The sequence below is a fragment of the Gymnoscopelus microlampas genome (genome assembly GCF_963454915.1).
Source record: "Gymnoscopelus microlampas genome assembly, chromosome: 12".
NCBI lineage: Eukaryota > Metazoa > Chordata > Actinopteri > Myctophiformes > Myctophidae > Gymnoscopelus > Gymnoscopelus microlampas.
Window position 1 is genome coordinate 23292986 of NC_139949.1, and position 25196 is coordinate 23318181.

General features: G+C 39.7%; 2 protein-coding genes across 7 annotated transcripts in view; both read left to right on the forward strand.

The window, feature by feature from the left end:
- Positions 1-217: 217 nt before the first annotated feature.
- Positions 218-20050, forward strand: sytl2a (synaptotagmin-like 2a; the record flags this gene model as incomplete). 4 transcript variants are annotated; one of them, XM_084075144.1, is made up of 20 exons in its annotated part: positions 218-266; positions 3122-3598; positions 4047-4186; positions 5275-5398; positions 7058-7124; positions 7299-7416; positions 8970-9506; positions 10532-11804; positions 11838-12391; positions 13143-13274; positions 13453-13509; positions 14009-14100; positions 14346-14438; positions 15299-15468; positions 15869-15968; positions 16442-16603; positions 16850-16952; positions 17034-17139; positions 18102-18307; positions 18964-19112. In XM_084075144.1, the coding sequence occupies exons 2-20, from the start codon at positions 3498-3500 to the stop codon at positions 19110-19112; spliced, it is 4284 nt and encodes a 1427-aa protein (XP_083931270.1). In that variant the 5' UTR covers positions 218-266; positions 3122-3497. The 4 variants fall into 4 exon arrangements, with proteins under 4 accessions (XP_083931270.1, XP_083931269.1, XP_083931271.1 ...); XM_084075143.1 differs by having other exon boundaries at positions 10532-12391; XM_084075145.1 differs by lacking the exon at positions 8970-9506 and having other exon boundaries at positions 10532-12391.
- Positions 20051-24284: 4234 nt separating this feature from the next.
- The window catches only part of dlg2 (discs, large homolog 2), a 221729-nt gene continuing 220817 nt past the window's right edge, over positions 24285-25196 (forward strand). For all 3 annotated transcript variants that reach the window (XR_014602005.1, XM_084074833.1, XM_084074834.1), the window contains exon 1: positions 24285-24378. Coding sequence is in view for 2 of the 3 variants with exons in the window: in XM_084074833.1 (XP_083930959.1) it covers positions 24360-24378 (19 nt within the window). In the remaining variant the exon portion in view is untranslated. The remainder of the gene's footprint in view (positions 24379-25196) is intronic.

Genomic DNA, 25196 nt, shown 5'->3' on the forward strand with positions numbered 1-25196 from the left:
TGAGACGTCACACGCACTGCTCTGGTCGCGCCCGGTCGCGCCCCCTGACTGTGCTTCAAGGGGACTCCCTCTTTATTTGGGGTTTCGCCCAGGTGGGCGTGGTTATATGCCTAAACATAACCTTAACCCAAAAACTATGCCTCAAAACCACGCCTACCTGGTCGAAACACTAAAGAAAGAGGCTCTCCAGTGCTTTAAGAAGACTTGTCTCTAACATGCGATGCAGTGTAGCCTGTTGTGTTCATGTGAAGGATCGGGGGGTCCAGGTGAGCTTGCATTCTAAAGTCTCTCATAAAGATCAATTAAAAGTGTGCTGCTGTAGATTCAATTCTGTTGTTGTCTATAGGCCGGGGTTTGTGTTGCGTGTTGATTTAAAAGTTGGTGAAAAGTTACATTTGTAATTGGCAGGCAGTGATAGCGGGTACGATTCGGTTATTAGTAGACTAAACATGTTCAAAAAGAGAGAAGAAAAAAAAGCTATTTTTTTATGTCTATATGCGATTGCCGTGATTTTTTAATGTTTTTTTTATTTTTTATATTTGTATTAGTTTACAAGCCTACCAGATGCATACAGAGTGATCGATGAATTCAGTAAAGTAATATTTTTCCTGTGGAGTTTAAGTTTGGCCTTATAAAGCCTATTTGCTCCTAAATTGATATGCTGTCAGGTTCTGTCATAATATTGCTTTCTCTGCTGTCAGTTATCCAGGGAATGTTTGCTGTGTGTGAACTCTCTTTATGACTTAATTGTTTCACATTGGGTAAACGAATTTTGTAAGGTGTCTAGGAACAAGCTAGTATTTCCAGTCATCTATAGCCTACTTTATACTTCTACTCCACTACATCTCAGAGACAAATATTGTACTTTTACTCCACTACAATCATTTGAACACATTAGTTACTAGTTACTTTGTGGATTTAGGTTATTATTACAAAACTTTGGCAATTTGAAAATAGCTGATCTACAAGCTCACAACACATTGCTCTGCTATTTTCAAAGGATTTTCATACATTTTTTACATTTGAAAACGTGTGAAATGGGACCTTCTGCATAGGATGAGTACTTTTACTTTTGGTACTTTAAGTATATTGTGATGCCAATACTTTTGTACTTTTACTCAAGTAAAGTTTGATTATCGGACTTTTACTTGTAACACTTGAGTGTTTCTACATTGCTGTATTGATACTTTTACTTAAGTAAAAAATGTTAGTACTTTTTTCCACCACTGGTCATTTAGAACATTTCTTATGAACTTTTCACAATGTGAATGACTGATGTCTCAGAAAATATCCACCCTGCCTGGTGTCACAGTCACACCCACTTCTCTGATCTAGGCTGTTACTCTTTTCAACACTTTGATGTTTGAAAGGGAATTCAGACCATGTGCTTGGCTTAGAGTGTGTTGTTGTGGGACTGCATGCTGCTCATGTTTGGGGTAGCCTAATTGAGAGCAGTGAGTCTGTCTGAACTAGTAGCAAAGCAATCCACAGCAACTTTCTACCCTTTGAGAACTTGCTCAGAAGTCTGTCATCTCAAAAATAATGAATGGAGAAGGATTTTAATGGTCCTGCTTGGGGTGCAATAATTAGGTTCATTAATTATCTTAATGTATGTAAAATAATTTACAATAAATTGTAAATTATATAATTTACAGTAACTCTGAGAATGTCATTTGGGATGGCAGTTGCTCAGGAAGTAGAGTGGCCGCTTGGGAAAAGAATGTTCCTGGTTCGATCCCCGCCGGGTCCCCCTGTGTTAGTGCCAAAGTGTCCTTGAGCAAGTCACTGAACCCCTAACTTCTCCCGGTGAGCAGGTTAGTGCCTTGCATAGTTTCCTCCGCCATCGGTGTGTGAATGGGTTGCACACTGAGCTTGTGGACCGGCCACTTTTGCATATTTATTGTAGACAATAACATAACCGTTAGTATAGAGCCCCGGGGAACTGCTGTCAACTAAGTAGGGTTTAAGTGGTTACTAATAATCAAGGAAGTTAACCAAGGACATGCAGCAGCAAGAAGTAAATGTCTATAGTGTGGAAGATGGCTTCTTCCTTTTTAAAGAAAACAGGACTTGCAGCATTCCTTTTCTTGAGACAATGCTGTGCCGTACAGTACACCTCCATGGCAGAAGTCACTGTGCCTTCCCTCAACAGCTGACATTTCTGTTTCACAGAGATAAAGCACACACTTCCCCATTGGGACGTTGTCATGACATGCTTGCATTCCTTAAATTAGCTTCTCAAAATTATTCGCTTGACATGCAATCCACCAGCTCTGCAGATACAAACCTGTTGCAGAGACTTACTGGACAGCCTTTTTTTTGGGCATGTGAACTTTTGTCAAGGTGTGGATGTGTGTCCTTCTTTAAACAAACGGGTTTCTTTGGAGCTGCCGAGGCATGCTTAATTATCTTATAATCTATCTAACCATTTCCATCAAAGAAATTTGATACACTGGATGGCAAAATCAGTGAAAAGTGTTTGATGCCTATGGCTGACTCACTTGTTTTCACACAGAGAAAGAGGCGTTAATGGTACAAATCTGTCTTTCTTGACCGTATCCATCATAACACTGCACACTCCTTCCTCCACTCTAACACATTCATGTTGTTTGGCCTAATGCATCGTAACATTGCACAGTGTATCCTTACTCCGCTCTTTAACACATTCATGTTGTTTGTGCCACTGCCAACATACTGGTGTTAAGAGCCTTGGGAGGGCAGTGAAAGTTGTCAACTTTGCAAGTTTGCATGGCATCTGATAACTTCCTCTTTTACACAGGAAGTTATCAGACACTTGAAGAGATAGGAATGAAACCACTAAAGATTTTAGTGTGGCTTTTCAGGACATCCGATGTACAGACTGTTAAGTGTTTTTTATTATAATTTAGCTATTATATTTGAGCCTATCTCGACTTGAGAGTCTAGTGATTTCCTAATATGTCATGCAATTTGTCACAAATGTATAATTTATGTTATTTAAAGTTTTTCTTAATTCTTTCTTAATAAAACAGTCTACACAATGTTTTGTTAAATGGAAATATTAAAGAGCTAACTGTAATTACTGTGCAAGTTAAATAATTTCCACAGCTAACTGACCTCTGTTTGTCTTGTTACTTTAAAGTGCAGCAAAGATGTCCATCGAGGAACCAGCATTGCCATGAAAAACAATTCACAGGATATCTCAACACCAGCAGAGTTCTCAAAGAGTGGACACAGACATTGGACACAGGGCGTTTATCATTGATGGGGTGACCTCGACCCCCTCAACATGATCATTTGATACCAGGAAAGAAAGTAGCATTCACCACGATAGTCTGCGTTGACCAGTTGGCTCTTGCCTGACCTGCTTGCAAGGACCACAGTCTGGAGGAGATCTATGAGCTGTGGTGAACGTGTTTATCCATAAGACGACATCTAAAAGCATAGGCGGGCGTGCCATCAGGTCAGGACCCAGGATTGTTTTTGCGTTGCAGTTTGGAATTTAACAGTTAATCGCCATGATCGACCTGAGCTTCCTGACGGACGAGGAGAGGGAAACCATCAGGGCTGTCCTGAGACGAGACAACGACCTGAAGCAGGCTGAGGAGAAGCGTGTCAAGTCAGTTAAACAATTTCATTTCATTAACCACTTAACCCCTGTACTTAATTGACCAGGGTCCCCCCCAAGAGTTTCCAAATCTAAAGTCAAAGGTTAATTCATTTTATTCCCCAGCAGCACTGGGTGAACATCTGTTCCATTAGCTCACCCGTGAAGGACCAATGAGTTGTCAGTGGAGTGTGCATAGGACATCAACTATACTCACAATCACATCTTCCAGTTGACCAATTACACATGCATGCCAGTTTAGTATCATCGCTGGTACATATTTAATGAATATCTCATGATACAGTAAATGGATCAAAGCATTACTGAACTAATATTCTTACAACAAAGTATGTTGCACCCTGTGTTTTCTTTCTGTCTCTGCCGCCTCTTCCAATACAGTTTCCTCATGAGCGACAAGGTAGTGACCACATTGACTGTCTCTGCTTATCTCTGCACATAGGAGCCTTCAGAGCTCAGTGACTGACCTAAGTCAGCTCAAATACATGACAGGAGAATGGTTCTACGAGACCAAATCACAGCGGCACCAGGAGCATATCGATGGCTCAGACATCATCAGAGCCTCCCTGAGACAGACCATCTGTAAGTCTATGCTACAACTCTCTCTCTCTCTCTCTCTAAATATTATTCACACTCAACTCAGGTAAAATGTATTTGTACAGCCCTTAATTACTGTTATAGTCTCAAAGGGCTTTACAGACCAAAGCTTTAACAAAGGAAACAAAATGACATCTCGCTGTTGTAAGACTCAATTGGTTGAGGAAAAACTCCCAAGAAAATACCCCATTGGTGGGAGAAGAAATGGAAGAAACGTTGGGAAGGATCACAAAAGAGGGGATTCTTCCCAGGCAGGTGTGCAGGGTAGACAAATATCCAAATACAAAACAAACAATAGCACAATGCGGGTAAATGTTATTAAATGTCTCACATACACCTGAGAGCTGCAGAGTACTGGAACAGTCTCTAGAACAAAATTGCTTGCTTGCCAGGCAGTAATCTCTTCCATTTGGTAAGTGCACTATGGCCCATGAAGATTTTATATTCCTTTTTATTGCTATTTATGGTGATGTTGCAAAAATAACCTATTCAATTTGTGTTTTTATTTTTCAACGATGGTGCTTTAAAATACAAATCTTCTGAATCTGCTTCAGTTTGGGGGTTTCATCCATGTCACTACTAAACTGTCCTCACGTTGCTATTTTATTGCATTAAGTTCAAACGTTTCGATCAAGAGATCTTCATCAGGAAATGGGCGTACACATATGTGTTCGCCCATTTCCTGTTTAAATTCCTGATGAGTATCTCTCGATCGAAACATTGATGCAATAAAATAGTGGAGTGGAACTAAAAGAACCAAGCCAGTTGTGAAAATATAAGGAGTAGAAAGTACAGATATTTAAAAACCTGAAAGATGGTACTAACAAAGCACAACTTTGTTACTTCCGACCTCTGGTCCCACAATACTGGCCTCCCATTAAAATTCTATCTGCTCTCTGCATATTATCTTTAATAATAATTTCTATTGCTCTTGAATTATGCTATGCATTGTGTGATATGGATTTATTATTTATAATGAAAACATTCTCACAGGCCAAGTGCTATTGGGCTTGAAAATTCAGTAGTTTAGCACAAAGTGATGAAACTCTCCTTGTTGATGTTCTCCGTTGTAGTGGAGTTATCCCAGATGTGGCCAGCAAGACCCAGCTTTGTCAGCAGTGACAACCAGGATGTATTCGTCCCTCCTGAGCTTTCAGGGCTCATTGATGAGCCACAAGAGCAGCTCAGTGATAAAAGGTAAAACGGTGTTCAAGTCTCCATGTTATTCAGCTCCATGCATGATTTTATGGCCACAAATAAGCCCATGAGAATTACACATTTCTACTCCAGAACCACTTCATTTTCCCCCCCATTTTTTCTAAATACTTTTTAAATGCTTTTTCTGCCTTTTATTGATAGTTTATACATAGATAGACAGACAGGAAATGGGGAGTGACACGCAGCAAAGGTCGTCGGGATCGGGATTTGAACCCGTGACACGCTGTCAAGCTAGATTGCAGCCTAGATGCCCGGACCGCAAGACCAGCGGTCCAGGCGTATTTATGTTTAGTTCTTGTCAGCTGACAGTATTATACAGTACATAATGTGTTTACTTCTAGCCAGATTACAGTATATTACACAATACAGTATGTCTTTACTTGCAAGATGTCAGTACATTACACATGTGTTTACTTCTTGCTAGATGACAGTACATTGCACTTATTTGTTACAGACCACAAAATGTAATTGACCTCATGAAAATTAATAAGTTTGCTAACTTTGTAGAACAAATCAATATACAGCATAAAACCCTCCTGAACTCTGTTGCAAGATGTAAACATTTGCATAATTTCCAGAGCAAACCTCTGTTAATCTAAATACTATTTTAATTCACTTTTTATTTTTACTGGTAAAACACACACATTGATTTGCAACCAGGCTGTCTAAAGCGCTAGAATTTTAACATGATGCAACTGCTATGTCACTGCCATTAAAGCAATGTTGAACCCTATCTTTGTTTAAACCCTTTTCTTAAACACCTAGCTCCATGACGATATGTGAAATCCTGACCTAGGGTTAAACATAAGCTAAAAAGGAAGCTTGTTTCCTTTAGTTTCCTCTGACTGCTATTCTTGGGGATGCCATACTGTACAATGGAGGCAGTTTGGATAATGTACATTCCTCAAACATAATAGTGCACATACACTGCAGTACAACTTTGTGATTTTGCAGCATGATGAGATTTTTAACATACAATGCGCAAACAATAATGTTTTCTAAATAATAAAATCATCAAACATTTGCATCACAAGTTATGATCAATAGGTTATGTTTCAGTGTTGTCCGATTCTGTCATGGGATCTTACAAACTAAATGCTACCAGTGTTATGTGTTTTATAGAGAAGATAAAGCTCAGAAAACATATGATCTCTTTCCGCTCCTATGAGGCCCATCACATGCTGTGCAAGAAAGAGTTGAGCATAACAGCAGATTATGAGTGTGATTGAAAAGGGGGAGGGGCAGGGGTCTAACAAACAAGCAAATGGATACTTTGCAATAGGCCCCTGAATTCCTTCTAATCGTCTTGGAAGGTCAGATCTCACATGCTCATGTTTTCTTCTGTTTCTGAGGAGTGGTCAGACGCGGTCAAACACATGTGAGGAACTCGTTTTTAATCCTGCTTTTGGCCTGAGGCCAAGGTTGGCTCACTCACGTATGCCTGCTCTCTAAAGTAGCTGATGCCATTATTATTTCTAGTGAAACACTATGTTAACTATGAGATTTATAATGAACTGATAATTTGCCAAAACATGTCCATTTGTATTATGTGTAAAACACACTTGAACGTGCACATCTGTAGACCAGACATGATTCTGTTTGGAATCTGTTCAATGCATTCTTTATTCATCCTGATAGGAATCAAAACTGGAATCCATTCGAAAACTCAGAGATACTTAAACCAGTATCACAGTCACCCACAAAGGTCGGTGGAAACAGAATCCACACACACACACACACACACACACACACACACACACACACACACACACACACACACACACACACACACACACACACACACACAGAAGTATGTATAGTATAAATAGTGAATCAATAATATTCAGTGTGTATTCAGTACATTTATCTCCTTTTGAAGCCGAGACAGAATCCATTCAACAATGAACACTTAGCACCTCACACCCTGGAGAACCTGCAGGAGAAGGACAGCCAGTTAGTGGTTGGATCACTGGAGCAAACACAGACACCCAGTGAAGGTGAGTTCTTCAATGGATTACAACACATTATTTTGATAACCTATTTAACCACTTGAACCCTATAAACGTCTTTGGCCGGGGTCCCCCAGGGTTCTGTACATAGCCCACTCCTTTTTTCCCCTCTTCACCAAATCTCTTTGCCAAAAATAGGCCATCTACAAGCTCATACTGCATCGCAATCCAACGCATCGTGAGCTTGTAGATGTGCTATTTTTTGCCAATGTTTGTCTATTATAACATGCCTAGACTAGGGACGCTAGGGCTCATGTGGTTAAACATCATAAGGAATCAAATCTGTCACAAATAATCATGCAGTCGGCTCATTTAATTTGTCCTGATGTGTAACGAATCATATTTATGTTACGTTTTTAAATGGAACAACGGAGTGCTCGATGGACAAATGGTCAAAGCCTTTTCTCTGCAAATCAATGTAAGTGTGGCAAGAGTCGTTTCAATGCTGTCTGAGGAAGACTACTACGTCGAAACGCGTCGCTTTGGCTGCATGTATGTCTACAGCCTACTCTGTTCCTGGCTTCTGACGTGCTGTTGGAGCTCTGTTCACTACTTTAATAGCACTAATAAGGAGCTTCCTACATAAATATTAGGCCTATTTCGTTTGTATTTATAATGTAATCCAGGTGTGTTGACCGACTGTGCTTCAGGTGTGCCTAAGGTTTCCAGATTGCCGGCAGGCACAGTTGTTGCATGGCAGGGTGCAGAAATTTCAGAACATTGTTTGAATTTATTATTTTGTAAAATAACTATATGTTTTCATGTTTTACCTTGAAGGTTTTTGAAAACAAAACTTTTCTCTATTCTAACTTTCACATGAATTAAATTGTAGTTAGCAACGCATCCAGTATTTCAGTTTGTGCCAGAGTTGTACTTACTCACACTTTCTCTGAAATAAGCTAATGAGTTGGGACCAATGAGGATATTTTCCCAAGGGTTGCCAAAGTGAAGGGATATTAAGAGTACACGAGGCTGCCAGACCGAGTAGGGGATTACACAGAAATGCATTCCAAAGCCTTAATCTGTACTGCATGACTTGTCTACTTGGAAATATTTCACAAGAGCCTTGAGTACAATGTTTTGGAGGGAATATTTTTATATGATGAGATGGAAACTGCAGAAAACTTCGCAGTCTACAGTGTAAAGCAAGGTCAGATAGTTACATAATGCTCATATCCTCACTGAATGAACCTGTGCGTGTGTTCACCAACTATGCCCATACAATTAGTTAACCCTATTAATGTGCAAGGCACCAAAATCCTCCAATACCGTAACAAAGAGGACTAAGCTGCTCTACAAAAAACGAAAATGGTATAGGGCCAGAACACCTGATTTACAAATTATCTGTAATGATACACATAATCTCAAATGAAATTCTCCCCTACATTATCCTATTAAATGCAGAGTGAGCGGAAAGCTCACTTACTGTAAATCAGACAATATTTGCAACCTTAGTGGTAGAAGAATGCACCACTTCCCGGCTTAATGCTCTATTTCTTACCTATTTTGCATTGTATGTTTGTTTGATTATTGTTTTTCAGAGCCTTTATCGTCGCCTGAACACTGCAATTCTGTCGCTACTAACCTAAAACAAGACCACATTAGAGATACCCTAGATGTACTGATAGAGGTTGATGGGCCTGCAGATAGCCAGATTGACACAGATGCTCCAAGGAGCATCCTCAAACCCATGTTCAGCCTTGGCTCCACAGAATCCCCCGCCTCCCAACTGACCCCTCAGAGTCCAGTAACCCTAGACTCTCCCACTGAGACCCCCCAAGCCATATACAGAGAAGACTTGAGTTGGATAGACAGAAAACAGGTGAGATTCTGCCACGATAGTGAGGAGTGGCAGGATGTGAAGGAGCTGGGAGAGCACGGCTTGCTGGATGTGGATTGTATCACTCCGCCTGAGAAGGAAAACAACGCTGACCCTGTGCCCATGAGTAGTAATGTTACAGGCACAAGTAGGCCTTTACTTGAAAAAAGTGCAGTGGATGTAAATGAAGGTGGTCTCAGTTGTGAAAGCGCTGCAAACCTCCAATGCCAAGACACTGGCCTACACCAGGTCTCTGGTGGTAAGACTTTTAAGACCAATCACTCTAGCAAAGAATTAACCAACCAATCCATCAATCAATTAACCAACCAATCCATCAATCACACTAACAGCAATCATTTATTACATAGACCAACTAAATTATATGACTCAAACATAATTAACTTGACACTAAAATATTTGCAACTGGGTTTGTCAATGTATCTCACAAATTAGACAAAATACTTCATACAGTCTTGCTATTATCACTTTTCACAACTAACCTGCTTGTTTATGCATGTTTAATGCATGGTGAATATATTTCATTTGTCTTTATTAGTGATTCATTTTGGAGTTTGGTGAATAAGTAAAGCTAAATATGATCTGCTTCCATCTGCATTATGGTTGCATGTGGTTGCTTTGAAGACGAAATTGTTTGTCTCACTGACAGAAGAAGAAATTCTCATTTAGACTGGTCGATTTGACCAGTGCAAGTAAAGTGACAGTTTCACTTCTGTCAGAGCATGTCTGTGAACAGTGTGATGTTTTGATTCATGTCTTAATACACATCATATGTAGGATTTTCTTATTAATATATCTCTGTGAAGTTGAGTGATAATACATTCTAATGCTAGAAAAAAATTACCAAAGTGGTCTTTTCTTTTCTTACAGTGATATACTTTCTGAAAATCCTACACAGCTAACTTGTATTTAAAGCTACAATGACAGGACTTAGTTTAATTAATACAATTCTACTTGAACCAATCTGTATGGTAGAGTATGTTAATGCTATTTAACTAATACATCTAAATTGGTTGGAGTCTGATTCTGGGGTTGGTCTCCTTATTCTTCTAAATTTTGAACCTGGTGTCAGGTAGGACACCTGATGGTTATTTAAAGCACATGTCTATAGGATTGGACGATAGATGTGCCGCCATCTTTATTGTAGTTCGGACATTGTTGCAATTATCTCTCCCCAGCGGGAGAGGGAGACAACAACCATAAAACCTTTACGACTATAAAAATGACAGCGTGGATAATCCTATGTATGTTTTGTTTCCTTTACAGATGTATGTGAGCCCTGTCATCCTCATCATGATAGCCCTCAAATGTCCAACCCCTTTTTGACTCTTTTTGCTCTGGAGTCAGGTAAGCTTGTAGACATGGAGACAGAAACCAAAGAGGATGGTCAGTCTGAGACCAAAGTCGCGGACTGGCCTATGCAGGGCTTGTTGTCTATACAGGAAGAACCTGATTATGACATTGACGAAACTGATGTACTCCAGTCTCCTGCAAATATCCAAGAGGATGGTCAACTGAAGCTTCCTGTTGATAAACCGGATGCTAAATCCCCCGAAACATTGGAGATCATAACACTGCCACTTACTGCACTACAGAACACTCCATTTAAAGAAACCATCACCTCACTAAGTTTAGAACCAGCAGAGAGGGAGGATCCGAATAAGTTAATCAACCTCGAAGAGAAAGAAAACGGTGGCCCCAATTTGACCAGTGAACCAACAAGGCTTGAAGACATCACCAAGACGCAGACTGAAGATGGTCAGACTGCCCCTGTGGTGGAAAGTGAAAATGATGTCATCACATCTCAAATGGAACTGAACAATGAGGATACAATTACAGTTCAGTCTGATGAAGACAGGTCTTCGCGGATTGAAAGCAGCCTCTTGTTTGAGTTACCTAAAGAAGATGGTACATATAGAGCCAGCCCAATCCTCTGTGAAGACACAGATGACTCTTTAACTGGTTCTATGTCAGATTCTACATTATCTACTTCTTTGTGCTCAAACAAACAGGATAGCCCGGTTCCCATTCCACAGCCAATGGAAAACATCACTGTTCCATTAACAAGTTCTTTGTGCTCAAACATGCAGGATAGCCCAGTTCCCTTTCCCAGGAAGTCCAGTCCTCAAGAAAACCAGCCTATCAATGACATGAAGTCTGCCGGGGAGAAATCTAGAATAGTTGTTCAAAAAGTTGAGGAAACCCCAGGCAGTCAAACACATTTAAGTTCAAGTTCAGACAAATCTATAAACCTCGTTAAAAAAGTAGATGCCTCTCATTCTGATCTCAAAACACCTGAAATCGGCAAAGAGAAGTGTGAAGAAAATGCACAAGATGGGTCTAACGTTGAGTCAGACACAAAAGACATGACTCTGAAGGACGACTCTGTCATTCAGAGTTCAGATAAATCACAACTAAAACAACATGGAATTACTGGAGATGAAGAGAAATATTGTCAGCAATCCCGACTCAAGGCTGAAACGGAATCAGTTCTGCTTCAGCAAAGTCCTCTCAGTCCAAACAGATCCCAAAGCCCAAAGTCAAAAGATTCAAAAGAGGATGAACTCAGGAGAAGTCCATCTAAGACCTGCCATCCCAAGGCCTTACCCAGAGAATCCTCAAATCCCAAGGGGCCCAGACTGGAAGGATCTCCTTTGAAAACCTTTCCAATAGACATCACCCCACCAACTACTGACTCGGAGGCACAATCTCAGAGGCCAACGCCATCACCCAGACAGAGAAAAAGTCCCTCACATGAAGCAAAACTATCAGGGTTGATAGATATTAAACCTACAACAGAAATCATCCCTCATCCGCCAGCATCACAACCTGAAGTTTGTCACCCTACGAATGTAAATATTCAACAAAGTAGTCCAAAACATTCAACTGAGTTACAACCCAACGAAACATCTCAATCTGTTAATAGCGGACAGCCACTTACCACACAAGATGTACAGAAAGTATTGCTGCCATCAAAGAAAACCGGATCTTTCAACCGACTTGCTAGATCGTTCGTTCCCCAAGGCTATCAGCATTTTCTAGGGGCACCTGAGAAAACCCATCGCCCACCTTTTCAACAAGGGAAAGCTGATGGAGATGGTGAAGGGGCCCAACAGAAGAGTATCAGTAAGCAGAGTGATTCTATGATCAGTTCTTGGATTGTGCAAAATGCTCACTCGAGCCAAGACAGAACCTGTCTTGGGCTGGTCTTGAGCAAGTTCAGGCAGTGAGCCTTTGAATTCTCTCACCTAAGTTGCTACCCTATACTGTATTTAATTTAACTGCTACTAGTATGCTTGAACTAGTATTCAGGCAAATAATGAGACATATTACTGGGATCTGTAGAGTTTGATTCACTTTTCTTCACTGTGGGGCTTAAGTACCAATTAACAGCAGAGTTAGTACAATACTACTGTAGGTAGGCATCTTTGATTGATTTGTATTTCATACCAATCAAATGATTTTGAATTCCTAAATGTCATACCAGTTGACCTGTTGATTGCCTTTGTGTATTTTCACTGTAGCATTACAGTGGGAATTATAGAGAGCTATTAGAGAAAACCTTCAGATATATAAAAAAAAGCTGCAAATCGTTCCAGCAGTATCTTAATTATGAATAATCGTAATTCCACTGCTATATTATGCATAAAGTAATCCCAGATTAACAGATTCCAGTAACCTCAATTATGATGTGTATTTATTTATTATTAGACTCATTTTTTAAGCATTAAAGTAAAAAGACAGGAAGAAGTTTCCAGTCTCATCGTAAAAGTAAGTATTAGGCTATAGATTCCTAATGCTTGGTGAAACGTAAAATTTGGTGTGAATCTAATGTGGGATGCATTTTCCAGGACTAATTTTGTTCTGTTTGTGTTAGGTTATGATGATGATTCTAGTCCCCTCAGAGCAGATGATGACCCTAGTCCCCTCAGGGCAGATTTGAAACAAGTATCTTCAAGGCCAATGTCTTCATCCAAAAGTCTGGAGACTCTTACCTCACATCTAACACGTAAAACAGCATTTTACATAAAGTCTTAATCTTTTAAAATGTATTGGATTTGTGATACAAATAAGAAGATACATTATCTTTGATTTTTCTCTTTTTTTTTGTTTAGTGTTGTACTATTTTGGGGGGACATACAGTATAAAGAATATGTTGTTATGACTATGACTTTATTTTTTCCCAGGAGAGGAAAGGAGTACAAATGACCCAAGAGGACAGCTGAACATAAGCGAGAATGATGGTGAATTATGTAGATTTCTGTTACTCATTTTGTTAACACTGTTGATACTTTGTGAAAATTGATTGAACTAGAGTCCAGATGATTAGGTAGATAAATTCCTTTATCACTCATTAGCCATATTGGTCCAACACTGTACACTTTAAAGCAGGGGTTCTCAAATATTTTCATATCAAGGAACGCCAAATTGATTTGGCCGCTGCCCCCCATCTAAAAAGATTTTATGCCAGCGACCCCCATACATTGCAAAATGATTCCACAATGAAAAGTTTTGTGAATGGCCAATCTACAAGCTCACAACTCGATGTGACGGGTTGTGTGCTTGTAGTTTGGCTATTTTCAAATAGCCAAAGTATAAAATAAGGTTAAACTGTTACTCATTTGCTGGGGACCCCCTGAAACCCCCCTAAGGACCCCTGGGAGTCCCCAGACCCCACTTTGAGAACCACTGCAGGTATACATGTCTTATGCCTGTTATGAAAGATGAAGTGTCTCATTCCAGTTTCTGCGGTGCCACCATCAGTTTCCTCCCAGTCAGACCCAGATCAAAGTAAAAGAATAAGTGTTTCAGTGCCAGTCTTTCAACAGGAAGAGGTAAATCACCACCCAAATTTTACCTTTTGCATTCTTTACTAATAAAGTACTCTCAGAAGTACCAATGCACTGACCTTGGACTATTAGAATAAATACTTTATCAAGTCAAAGGAAATTGATATGTTTTTAATTAAAAAAAGGAGTTTAATTTGTTAAAAATTCTCACTGAGTTTTCTAACTTCTGTATATACTGTATGTGTTTCGACTTGTAAGTTGTGCATTTGCATATCTTTCTCACTTTTTAGATGGACAGTGATGGCACTTTGGAGAACAAAGCGGGCTGGAGGAGCTCCGTATCTAATATAAGCCTGTCCTCTGGCCTGGCCTCCATGTCCTCTGTACGTCCGCACAACATTCTTTAATAGCTTCTTGGATCCATTATGCTGAAACAGTATGTTAAAAGTACTATCAGAGGATGCTTCTTTTAAACAGTTGGGCATGAGGGTTGCCTTCTTTTGTCTAGATGCTGATTCACGACACCTGTCAACAGTAGGCTTTTAACCACGTACACCCTTTAAACTTAGTTGATATATTTTTCATGTTGTTTTTTAGTAGACCCCCAGGGGTCTATACTGGTCTCCTCCTTTTGTTTTGCCAATCCACATTCTACATGTTCTTGTAGATCTGCTAATGTTGCTGAGTGTTCAGAACTGGGATGCTAGGGTTCATGTAATTAAAAGGTAGAAGGAAAACGACAACAACAGAGAAACAAAACCAAAACATCAACAGCAACATAATTGTTAGTACATTTGAGCGGGTCAGAAACTGGAAAGATGGTTAAAAGAAGTATGACTCATGGAGCACTGATGCCCACATGGTCATCTAACAGTCATGGACAAATGCACGGGATAAATTGCCTTGGGCATCCCAGTAAAAAACAACAACAACTGAGATACACTAGTGTGAATTGTAATCTCTTAATGCAAGAAAATGAATTTGCATTTATAGGAGTCAAGCATACTGAATGCAATTTAGTTTAAATTCCTGAGTTACCTACTTACCAGCACATTCCTTTCAGACAATTGGCACTCTTCTTTCTTTCACAAAATGTAATGGCTGATATTCAACAAACTCGAAAGGTGGAAATGCTTTTATGATTTGAAATGTGGTGTGAATGTGAATCAACCAACTACTGTACATATTTACTATCTTGATGACATGATTTGATGGAATGTTCTGTGTTGTGATTATTCCCAAGATGAGTGGCAGCATGTCGAGCCTTTACCATGGAGACTTTGGTGAAATTGAAATCCAGGGATCCATCCAGTTTGCTGTGAATTATGTCCAGAAGCTTTCCGAGTTCCACATCTTTGTGGACCAATGCAGGGACCTGGCTGTGGCTGAACCCAAAAAGAACCGCTCTGATCCGTAGGTCTTCTCTATAGTAGATATGTTTTGTTTGTTTTTTGGCTTTTTTATGCCTTTATTAGAGAGGGATAGGGAAAGTAGGCTGACAGGAAATGGGGAGAGAGATGGGGTAGAATTGTTATGGTTGAAATGGTATAGTATGCTGAGAAAAGTCTGCAAGTAATTGTTGCAGTAGGTAGACGATGGGAGAGTGAGGGAAAGTAGCAGCCTATCGCCACATGCCCATTAATAGTTTTATTGTAAGCTAATTAATTGTACCTCATTGTCCATCAGAATAAGTTTCAACACTTGTATTGTATTTTGCTTGTTTAAATTTTATTTTTGCTCATTTAGATTGCTTGTGCTGGTACACCAACAAACATCATTTACTAGTTTACTGTTAATATATTCTCATTTGTAGGTATGTGAAATGTTACCTTCTTCCTGACAAAACAAAGGGAAAGAAAAAAACCACTGTTAAAAAGAAAACTCAGAATCCCGCTTACAAGGAAGTCCTCACGGTAAGATTTCCAAATGCAATACTTCAAGTCAAGTTCCTCATTGCATGTTTTTGCATACTCACGTATAGGGCATCGCAGTTCCCGCCCACTTCCTGGTTCCACTGCAAAATACTCAATGCATTTTTCCCATTGACATTTCCAAAAATATTTATATCAATTAATTTAAGCCTAGAATCAAGCTATCCAGGGTCCTGGTGAATCGAAACGTTTTTGAAAACGGCAAAACAAAGGGTATTTATTAAATATAGTATATCATATAATTAAATATAAAATTAAAAAAATCACAGAAAAAAATGTTTAATGGTCATGATTCACCAGGACCCTGGATGGCTTGATTCTAGGCTTAAATTAATTGATATAAATATTTTTGGAAATGTCAATGGGAAAAATGTATTGAGTATTTTGCAGTGGAACCCGGAAGTGGCCGCAACTGCGATGCCCTATAGCCTTATTTCTTAATTTGCTTTTTACAGTTCAAAGCCACAATGGAGGTGTTAAAAACTCAAACATTGAGCGTCTCGGTGTGGCACGATTACACTTTACGACGGAACAGCTTCCTGGGCGAGGTGGAATTGGATTTGTCAGAATGGGACTTCAGCAACACACAGATAAATGAATATGCTTTAAAACAAAGGGTAAAGTGTCAGTAATTCCTTATTGTCATGCTTAAAAGTTTGTGAATCCTACAAGAGACAGTCATTATTTCCAGTTATTATAGCGCAACAGCCTTGCAAAGGCTTTATCAAAACCTAAAAACTTCGCGATTTGAGTGTGCAGTATGACATAGTCAATTTATTGCTGTGTTAATTGTTTGGAGACATTGTTTACTTCCTTCATGCTGATGCATTTAGTGCTGATTTATACTACAAATCACCCTTTAGTTCTCTGCACAAACGTCAGCGGCATCGCCTTCACACGCTCAGTCTGTGGATAAGAGAGGAGAGATGAGAGTAGCCCTGCGATTCCTGCCACAGATCTCCCACAGTAAGCTGATAACTCAAGAGTTCTATCTCATTTATGTTATTTTTGCTATATGTGCTCACTATGATCTCACTGCATCAACAGGTAAAAGGACGTCTCAACTGGAGACTGGTGAAGTGCAGATCTGGGTGAAAGAATGCAAGAACCTTCCACCAGTCAGAGGACTGATTATCGACCCATTTGTGAAATGGTAGGATTTACTACATGCTGTCTTAATTTGTTAGATGGTACAGACAACAATAGGATTCATTGTATAGGGTAACTTAAAGTTTAGCTTAAAAAAGGGTGTCTCACGACTCTTGCTTAAATGTTAAATGTTTAGATCCTTTCCGTATCTTCATAAGATTAGAAAGTGACAGGAAGTGACTATCACATTTACACACAAATTAGTCATTGCGGCCTCACCTAGTAATCTGGGAACCCAATCTGTTTTGAGAGATTACTCACCTAGTGACTGGGGGTGGAGTTTTAATGTCAACTACAAGAAACCAAAAAACTAAGTGAATCATGCATCATTCATTTTGGAAATAAATCTTAGAGGTTTTGGGCCAATGGATGGGTTACAATATTATATTATCACCTAAATTGTGTCTGCTAGGGAATAGGAGAGACCCATATAGTTATACTGTATAATAACTAGAGAACGGACGCCCCCGCCCCCACCTATTCATTTCAATGAAGTTGCTCACCCAGCGCATGAAGCACCCGGAAGTACCCTTTTCTTCCACATTTGACCATTATGACCAATTGGTCATAGAGCAGGCGCACTAGGGTTTCAGGCGATGGAAGCATGTGGCAGTAGCGCTTTAAATGCGGACATCTTGCAATACCATGTTTGACCACCAGGATACGGCAGCTTCAATAATCTCTGCGGTCCTGGGGGCTTGGAATTACCCCATGTTTCATAGATTATCCTAGTTGCTGTAATAATGACTACCATAAGAGAATTTCCTCTAACGCCATTGGAAAATTGCCACTGTTCTTCCACAACCAAAAGAATGGATTACCTTAATGACAAACACATGAAACTGTACATGATCTTGTGGAGTTGAACTGTGGGGATGATTTGAAGGGAGGTTATTTTATTGCATCTAATTCACTCAATATGCTTCAACTTAACTTGTTAGAGTAACAATAACTTCTCCACCACAGCGCTGTGCTTCCTGACAGAAGCAGGAAAAGCCGACAGAAGACCCGAGTGGTGAAGAGGACTGCCAACCCCATGTTCAATCACACCATGGTGTACGACGGCTTCCGACCAGAGGACCTGAGAGAGGCCTGCATTGAGATCACTGTGTGGGACCATGACCGACTGAACAACCACTATATTGGGGGCCTTAGACTCGGTCTGGGAACAGGTACGATTCTACAACTTTCCTACACTTTAAAGGGAGTGTTAAGTGGTACTTTTTGGTTAAAACAAAATGTGATTATAATGTGAATATAATTGGTATCCCAACCGGAAAATTACTTTTCTCAGTCTTCTGTTTATTAAAGAGCTGGAGTGACGGGGAGACCCCTTTTACTGAACAAACATATGGCACTGATTACTATCTTTTTTTTTCTTTTTTTATCCCATGATTTTTGCAACCCCACTTTTTTTTTCACCCAGTGCCAATTGTCTAAGTAATCCTGGGCGCTACACTCTGCCAGCCTAGGGAGAGCCCAGAGCCAAGCTCATGCCTCCTTCAATGCATGAGAGCTAACAAGCCTTCTTATCACCCGACAGGGGGGAGTTTCCCCGGTAGGACGTAGCGTGTGGAAGGAACACGTTATTTCAAAAAGTTCCTTTCCCCTCCATCAGGCGCCCCGGCTGACCAGGGGGATGCAGATTACTATCAGAATATAAAACTATTTTGAACTTATTTTATCAAAAGAAAATCATTTGCTGCACTTTTACCACTGAGGATTTTACTGTGTATGCATCTTTTGTTAGTGTATGCTATCCTCGCATACTTTAAGTTCCTCTGAAACCACCCAAGGGTAATGTCCCTTCAATGCCTTATCTATGCAGGTAAAAGTTATGGGGCTGATGTGATGTGGATGGATTCAACGACAGATGAGGCGAACCTGTGGGAGAGGATGATGCAGTCCCACAGTGAATGGGTAGAGGATGTTTTACCCCTGAGAATGTTGGTGATGGCAAAAAGCAAGTCAAAATAAGATGGTAGTAAGTAAGAAGTAATGCAAATAAAATGTTGATGGATAACTGTAAGAAGCATAAAATATACAAACCTGGATGGATATGCATGTGCATGTGTACTGTACTGTATGTAATTGTCTATTATTGCATTAGCATCTCCAAGATAATGCATACGTTTTAGAAAATGTAAGTTACAATATATGAGATACAAATCTAAGCTATCAAATATATTTATAAATTAATTAAATCTGCAACAAGTTCATTTTTAATCTATGGAAAAATTGTAAATAGCCTATGCCTAATGTTATATAATGTAATTACTTTTAAAGCTACAATCCAAAAGTTGTATTTACATTGTCTCCCTCTCCTGACAGAGAGAGTTAATTGCAATGATTTTCGAAGTACAATAAAGATGGTGGCACATCTATTGTCCAATCGGATGTGCTGTCTGCTTCAAATAACTTTATTGACATTTTTCAACCAGTACTGTAGGTTTCTAGTTATATTGCAATAACCTACTCAAACATACACATTCGATTGGTTAAATGTTTCAGTCATTCAAATACGTTTCGGATTGTAGCTTTAACAAACAATGTATCCAATAAACAAGACATGGTATAATACCTCTGTGATGAGGATTACATACATTTCTACATATGAACTATACAATGAACTATACAATTAGGATTCTATCACAGTAAATGTCTTCTGTATGGTCTGTTCAGTATGAAATAGACATGACATTGTTATACGTTTAAGCCCCATATTTTGAACCATTTCCAAAACTGACCTGTTGCTGTTGCACGCTTAACTGTAATATAACATTACTTCCTCATGAACTGTAATATAACATTACTTCCTCATGAACTGTAATATAACATTACTTCCTCATGAACTGTAATATAACATTACTTCCTCATGAACTGTAATATAACATTACTTCTTCATGACATTGGATTGGAGTGACTATATTTGTTGTCAACCTCAGCCTCAACATAATTCCTTTGTATGCTCTTCTTGGTGATTGGTAATCACACATTTTCGATGTTGCTTGTTGAAAAAATGGTGAACAGAAACATTATTGTGCTAAATTTCATTTATTTTGCATTTAGTTTCATTGATAAGGAGCAGTGCTGAGGGGATTACCAAAACACTAAAGAATACTATGACCAATTAGTTTGAATGTCAGTTACAAAGCAGTTTAATTTATGAAATAAATAAATAAACACAGAAACATTAATGTGAAAATGTTATTGAGGTGCTGTTTCATTCATAAGGAGCAGTGCTGAGGGGAATACCGAAACACTAAAGGAATACTATTATGACCCGTGAGAATGTCAGTTACAAAGCAATTCCATTTATGAAATAAACAATACAATTGAAAATGTATATAATGTCATTAGCATTATTTTACATAAAAGTTAGAGAAAGTAACAGTTCTGGTACTGTACCCTTTTGTGGTGCTCTCTTTATCAAAGATACTATATGGTGGCTGGCTAAATCACAGGGAACCCATACATATGGTCGTCAGATGATCTCAGTCTGAAATAATAAAGACTGCACATGGTTTAAATCTATGACGTCATGATGTCATGTTGATGATATCAATCTTGCACAGTATGGTCTAAGAGCTGATCTCAGTCGAAAGAAGAAACATAATGGGTTTTGGGGAAATCAAAGTGAGACATTAAGTATGGGAAGTCAACTCATTGCCAACTTCAGATAATTTGAAATTAACTTTGTCAACCAGTAAACTGGAGCACTGCAAAATGAACGATTCAAAGGGCAAGTGAGGATATGCTTTTGGGCAATTGTTTGTCAGCCTTATGACTAACTATATCAATGAATTAGTAATGACCAATTATATATTTCTATACCATATCAACTCTACCGTCTTTACAGTGAGCAGTGGAAATAATGTTCGCAGTAGGCCTATGACTATTATGTAGTTTTGCATCTACATTAAACCTGCAGAATCTGTCCATCCATCCATAATGCACATTAGTGTGTATTTCATAGCTAATATACATTGTCATTTTATTGTAAATTCTTAAGTACTACTTATTTCACCTTTACAATTAACACCTTTTATAATTCATACTTTCATACTAAGTTACTCATATACATTTTCATAATACTGTATATGGATGTACAGTATTTTCTTTTCTTTTTACTTGCACACTTACAACACTTAGTAACTTATTATCATTATCATTATTATTGTTAGTTATTATTATTAGGCTATTAATATTATAAATGGCACATTCTGATGTAGGCTTGGTGTAGGTATGCACTTCATCCTACTACAATGGGTGACACTTTCTCACGAAATGACAAAAGCTATAAGCTTCCTGGAAACACTTCATGATGAGCATTATGAAAGCTTGTTGACACTTAATGACATGCAGAGGATGCTGACAGCTGACACTGACAGGCATTACTTCATTTACAAGCTGTTACTTTTGTGTTAAGTGCTGTCAAATAAAGGTATGGTGTGCAGTGGTGTAAAGTAACTAAGTACATTTACTTAAGTACTGTATTGAAGTACAATTTTTAGGTATTTGTACTTTACTTGAGTATTTCCAATTTCCAACACTTTTGCCTCTAATCCACTACATCTCGGATCCAAATATTGTACTTTTACTCCACTACATTTATTTGAAAACTTCAGTTACTAGTTACTTTGTAGATTTTGATTATTATTACAAAATATTTTATTATTAACCACTTCAGCTCTTTACAAATTTCGGCCATTTGAAAATAGCTGATCTACAAATGAACCGCACAGGTCTTCTCCATGGAAGTCCTTGGCACAAAATATTTTCTGATGGGGGTCACTGCCAAATACATATCAATTTGGGGGTCCTTGACATGAACACGTTTTGAGAACCACTGGTCTAATGCATATCAAAGTCAGGGTCCTTGAAATTAAATAGTTCTATTTGTACACTCAGACCCGTGTAAGGGTCCATTCGGGGGACTGGTGGTCCCCGGACCCGACGATGAGCACCAGTGAAACAAACCACGTGTTGTCATCATATTTACATACCATTAAATACATCTCAACTCTAACCTCTCGCAAATCTCGCGCTCCGCCCATTGGTCGACATATCCCTGATGCGGCAGGAAAACCGCGGCTTCCGATTGGCGCCGGGGTTGTGTCGATCAAAGGCGGGTCGAGAGATAAAGCCATAGAGTTATATATCTAGAGAGCGGACTGCCCGCTCCCACTTATTCATTTCAATAAAAGTTGCTCACAAGCGCATGAAGCACTCAGCCTGCTCTATTGGCTCCAACGTTGGAGCCAACAGAGCAGGCGCACTAGCGTTTCAGACGGTTAAAGCCTGCGCAGTAGAATTATAAATGCTGAGGTATTGCAATACCAGCTTTGGCCACCAGGCTTCAGCAGCTTCAATGATCCTCCGTTGTTCTGGGGGCTTGGATAAAGCCAGCCCACCCCCCAGAACCACGGTAGAACGGTGAAGCAACCATTGCCTGGTGGTCAAATCTGGGATTGCAATACTTCCACATTTACTGCGCATGCTTCTATCGCCTGAAACGCTAGTGCGCCTGCTCCATTGGCTCCAATGTTGTACTTTCGGGTGCTTCATGCGCTTGTGAGCAACTTTCATTGAAATGAATGGCTGGGGGCGGGGCAGTCCGCGCTCTAGATATATTATAACTCTATGAGATAAAGCCTAATCTATGCTCCGTTCGCCCGGCGGTGTCGTGCGCCGAAAACAGCGGACCTACAAGCTCACAAGGCGTCACGTCAGCAACGCCTTGTGAGCTTGCAGGTCTGTGGTGGCGCGCGACGAAGCGTGAGCCGGGCTTCAAGCGGCTTTGCAGCCTGGTGGCGTTGCTAAGGTAAGTTCAAACTGCTGGCTGGGTGCTGATGCTGTCACTTCTCATGGCTACTGGCTGCTGCTGCTGCTGCTGCACGTACTTTAAAGTGAATGAACAATGTGTCGCTGTGGTGATGATGCTCCTGCTGCGGCCAGGCGGATACTAGCGCTGTTTCTATCAGAGGAGGAGAAAAAAGACTCTTTTAAATAAAATAGATGGAGGCGTTTGAGAGCCATGCGTTTTCACCCACAGTTGGCAGGCAGGTATTTTCCTACTACAGCAGGCGTCGTTCTCGGAAAGCATCATTCCTTCCATCTGATCTGCTCTATTCTACCGTGATTTAGCATCATAATAGCTACAGCTAATATAAATATAACCATATGGTGTTTTTTTTTCTCTGCTTTTCTTTTGCGCACCAAAGTAACGTCAACTAACAGCAAAGATGGTTATTTTGTTCCATGGATTGTCATTACCTGCTTCGTAGAGAAAAACGCATATTTAAGTCAAAGCACTAACCAAGACAGAAAACTCATCTGATGAGACGGCTCTTTACAGCAGCTATCATGCTCACAAACGGTGTCTAAAAAACACACGATCAGCCTAAGAAAAGGACAATTTTTGTGTTGTTTCTGGCCAACTTTGATTTTGAGGGAGGGGGGTTCGAAATCGAATCCCCGCACCTATGTGAGGTGTGCAGCCCCCACCCCCTCTCCACCCAGTATCAGTATATCCTCTACTTTTCCATTTGACTGTAATCAACTTCACGTGGAGTTTTAACTTTTAAGTGAACACCTTCTGGCACCGTGCCCTGGCACTCATTAATCCCCCAGATATCATCATCCATGGAGAGGATCAACGACCCAGGGCTGCAGCCGGCATCATCATAACTCTAAACCTGTCATCAGCATAACACACACCTTCATGTACGTTACGTTACGTACGGAGCACCGAACCATCTGCAACCTACTTCTGTAGCTGCTATCCTAACATTATGACGACTTTAATCATAGGCTACGTCACGGTCAGCCACTGGGTTGTTATTATTACAGCTTCCATCAATTCGTTTATTTCTCAGTGAAAAAAAAAGCTTTGATCGGAATAGCAATGCATTCATGGTCACGACGTGGAATTATGGCCAGAGCACAACAACACAGGATGAATTGACCCACGCACGCAGCAGTCTGTCCAGTTGTCCACAGCCAAAGTTCTGATCTCACTCCTCAACTGTCAGCTAACGAGCACCGGACCTAGCTCTGTCTGTTGTGCTGTAGAACTTCTTTTTTAAAATCTTTTTTTAATGATCGGGAATCACCTCGACAAGAAAGCTGTCACGTGATGAACTTTTTGCACATGCACTGAAGAACTGGACTGGTCTGGAAGCCTTAATCCCAATCAAGTGTGGGTGCACACGTGTGTCAATCATGCCAGTTAGAAAGAGAGGTGAGTTCATGCTGTAGTACAGGGGTCGGCAATAGGCGGCCCGCGGGCCGAAATTGGCCCCCCAGAAATAATATCTGGCCCGTGAGATAATTTTGAGAAAAAAAAAAAAAAAAAAATTTTTTTTTTTTAGAAAAATATTTTTTGATTTTTTTTTGGGGGGAGGGATTTTATTTTTATACAGTATCAGACCGATAGTCTCACATATAGGCCGCTATTATATCTATTATATCTAAATACAGAAAGATACAGTATGAATGATTTACTGAAAAGTGTTAAAAATTAATGTTAAAATAATTATAAATACTTATTTCATAGAACCTGAACCCACTTTTGAAATCATGCACTCATAAACACGATGCATTTTAAAGGATTTATAACATTTTATAGCTAGATTAGAGGAAAATGGAGAAGAAAAAAAAAAATCACCAGAAAAATCGCCTGTGCTGATATTTAAACCGGAAAAAATGTTGATTTATATTGGTCAAACAGAACCGAATTAGACCCAAATTAGACCCGAATTAGACCGAGTTAGACCCGAATTAGACCCGAAAAATTTTGCGCGTGCATGTTCGCGGGGAGGCCCGGCCCGCGATGGAATGTCTGGGAGTGATATTGGCCCTAGGCTTATCTCAATTGCCTACCCCTGCTGTAGTAGCTACCAGTGATGGAAGAAGTACTCACATGTTTTACTTAAGCAAAAGTATCAATACTGCAATGTAGAAATACTCTGTTACTCCGTTCAGGGCTAATAAGGCTGATGTGGTTACTGTAGCCTAATAAGAATACAAATCTACAAAGTAACTAGTAACTAAAGTTTT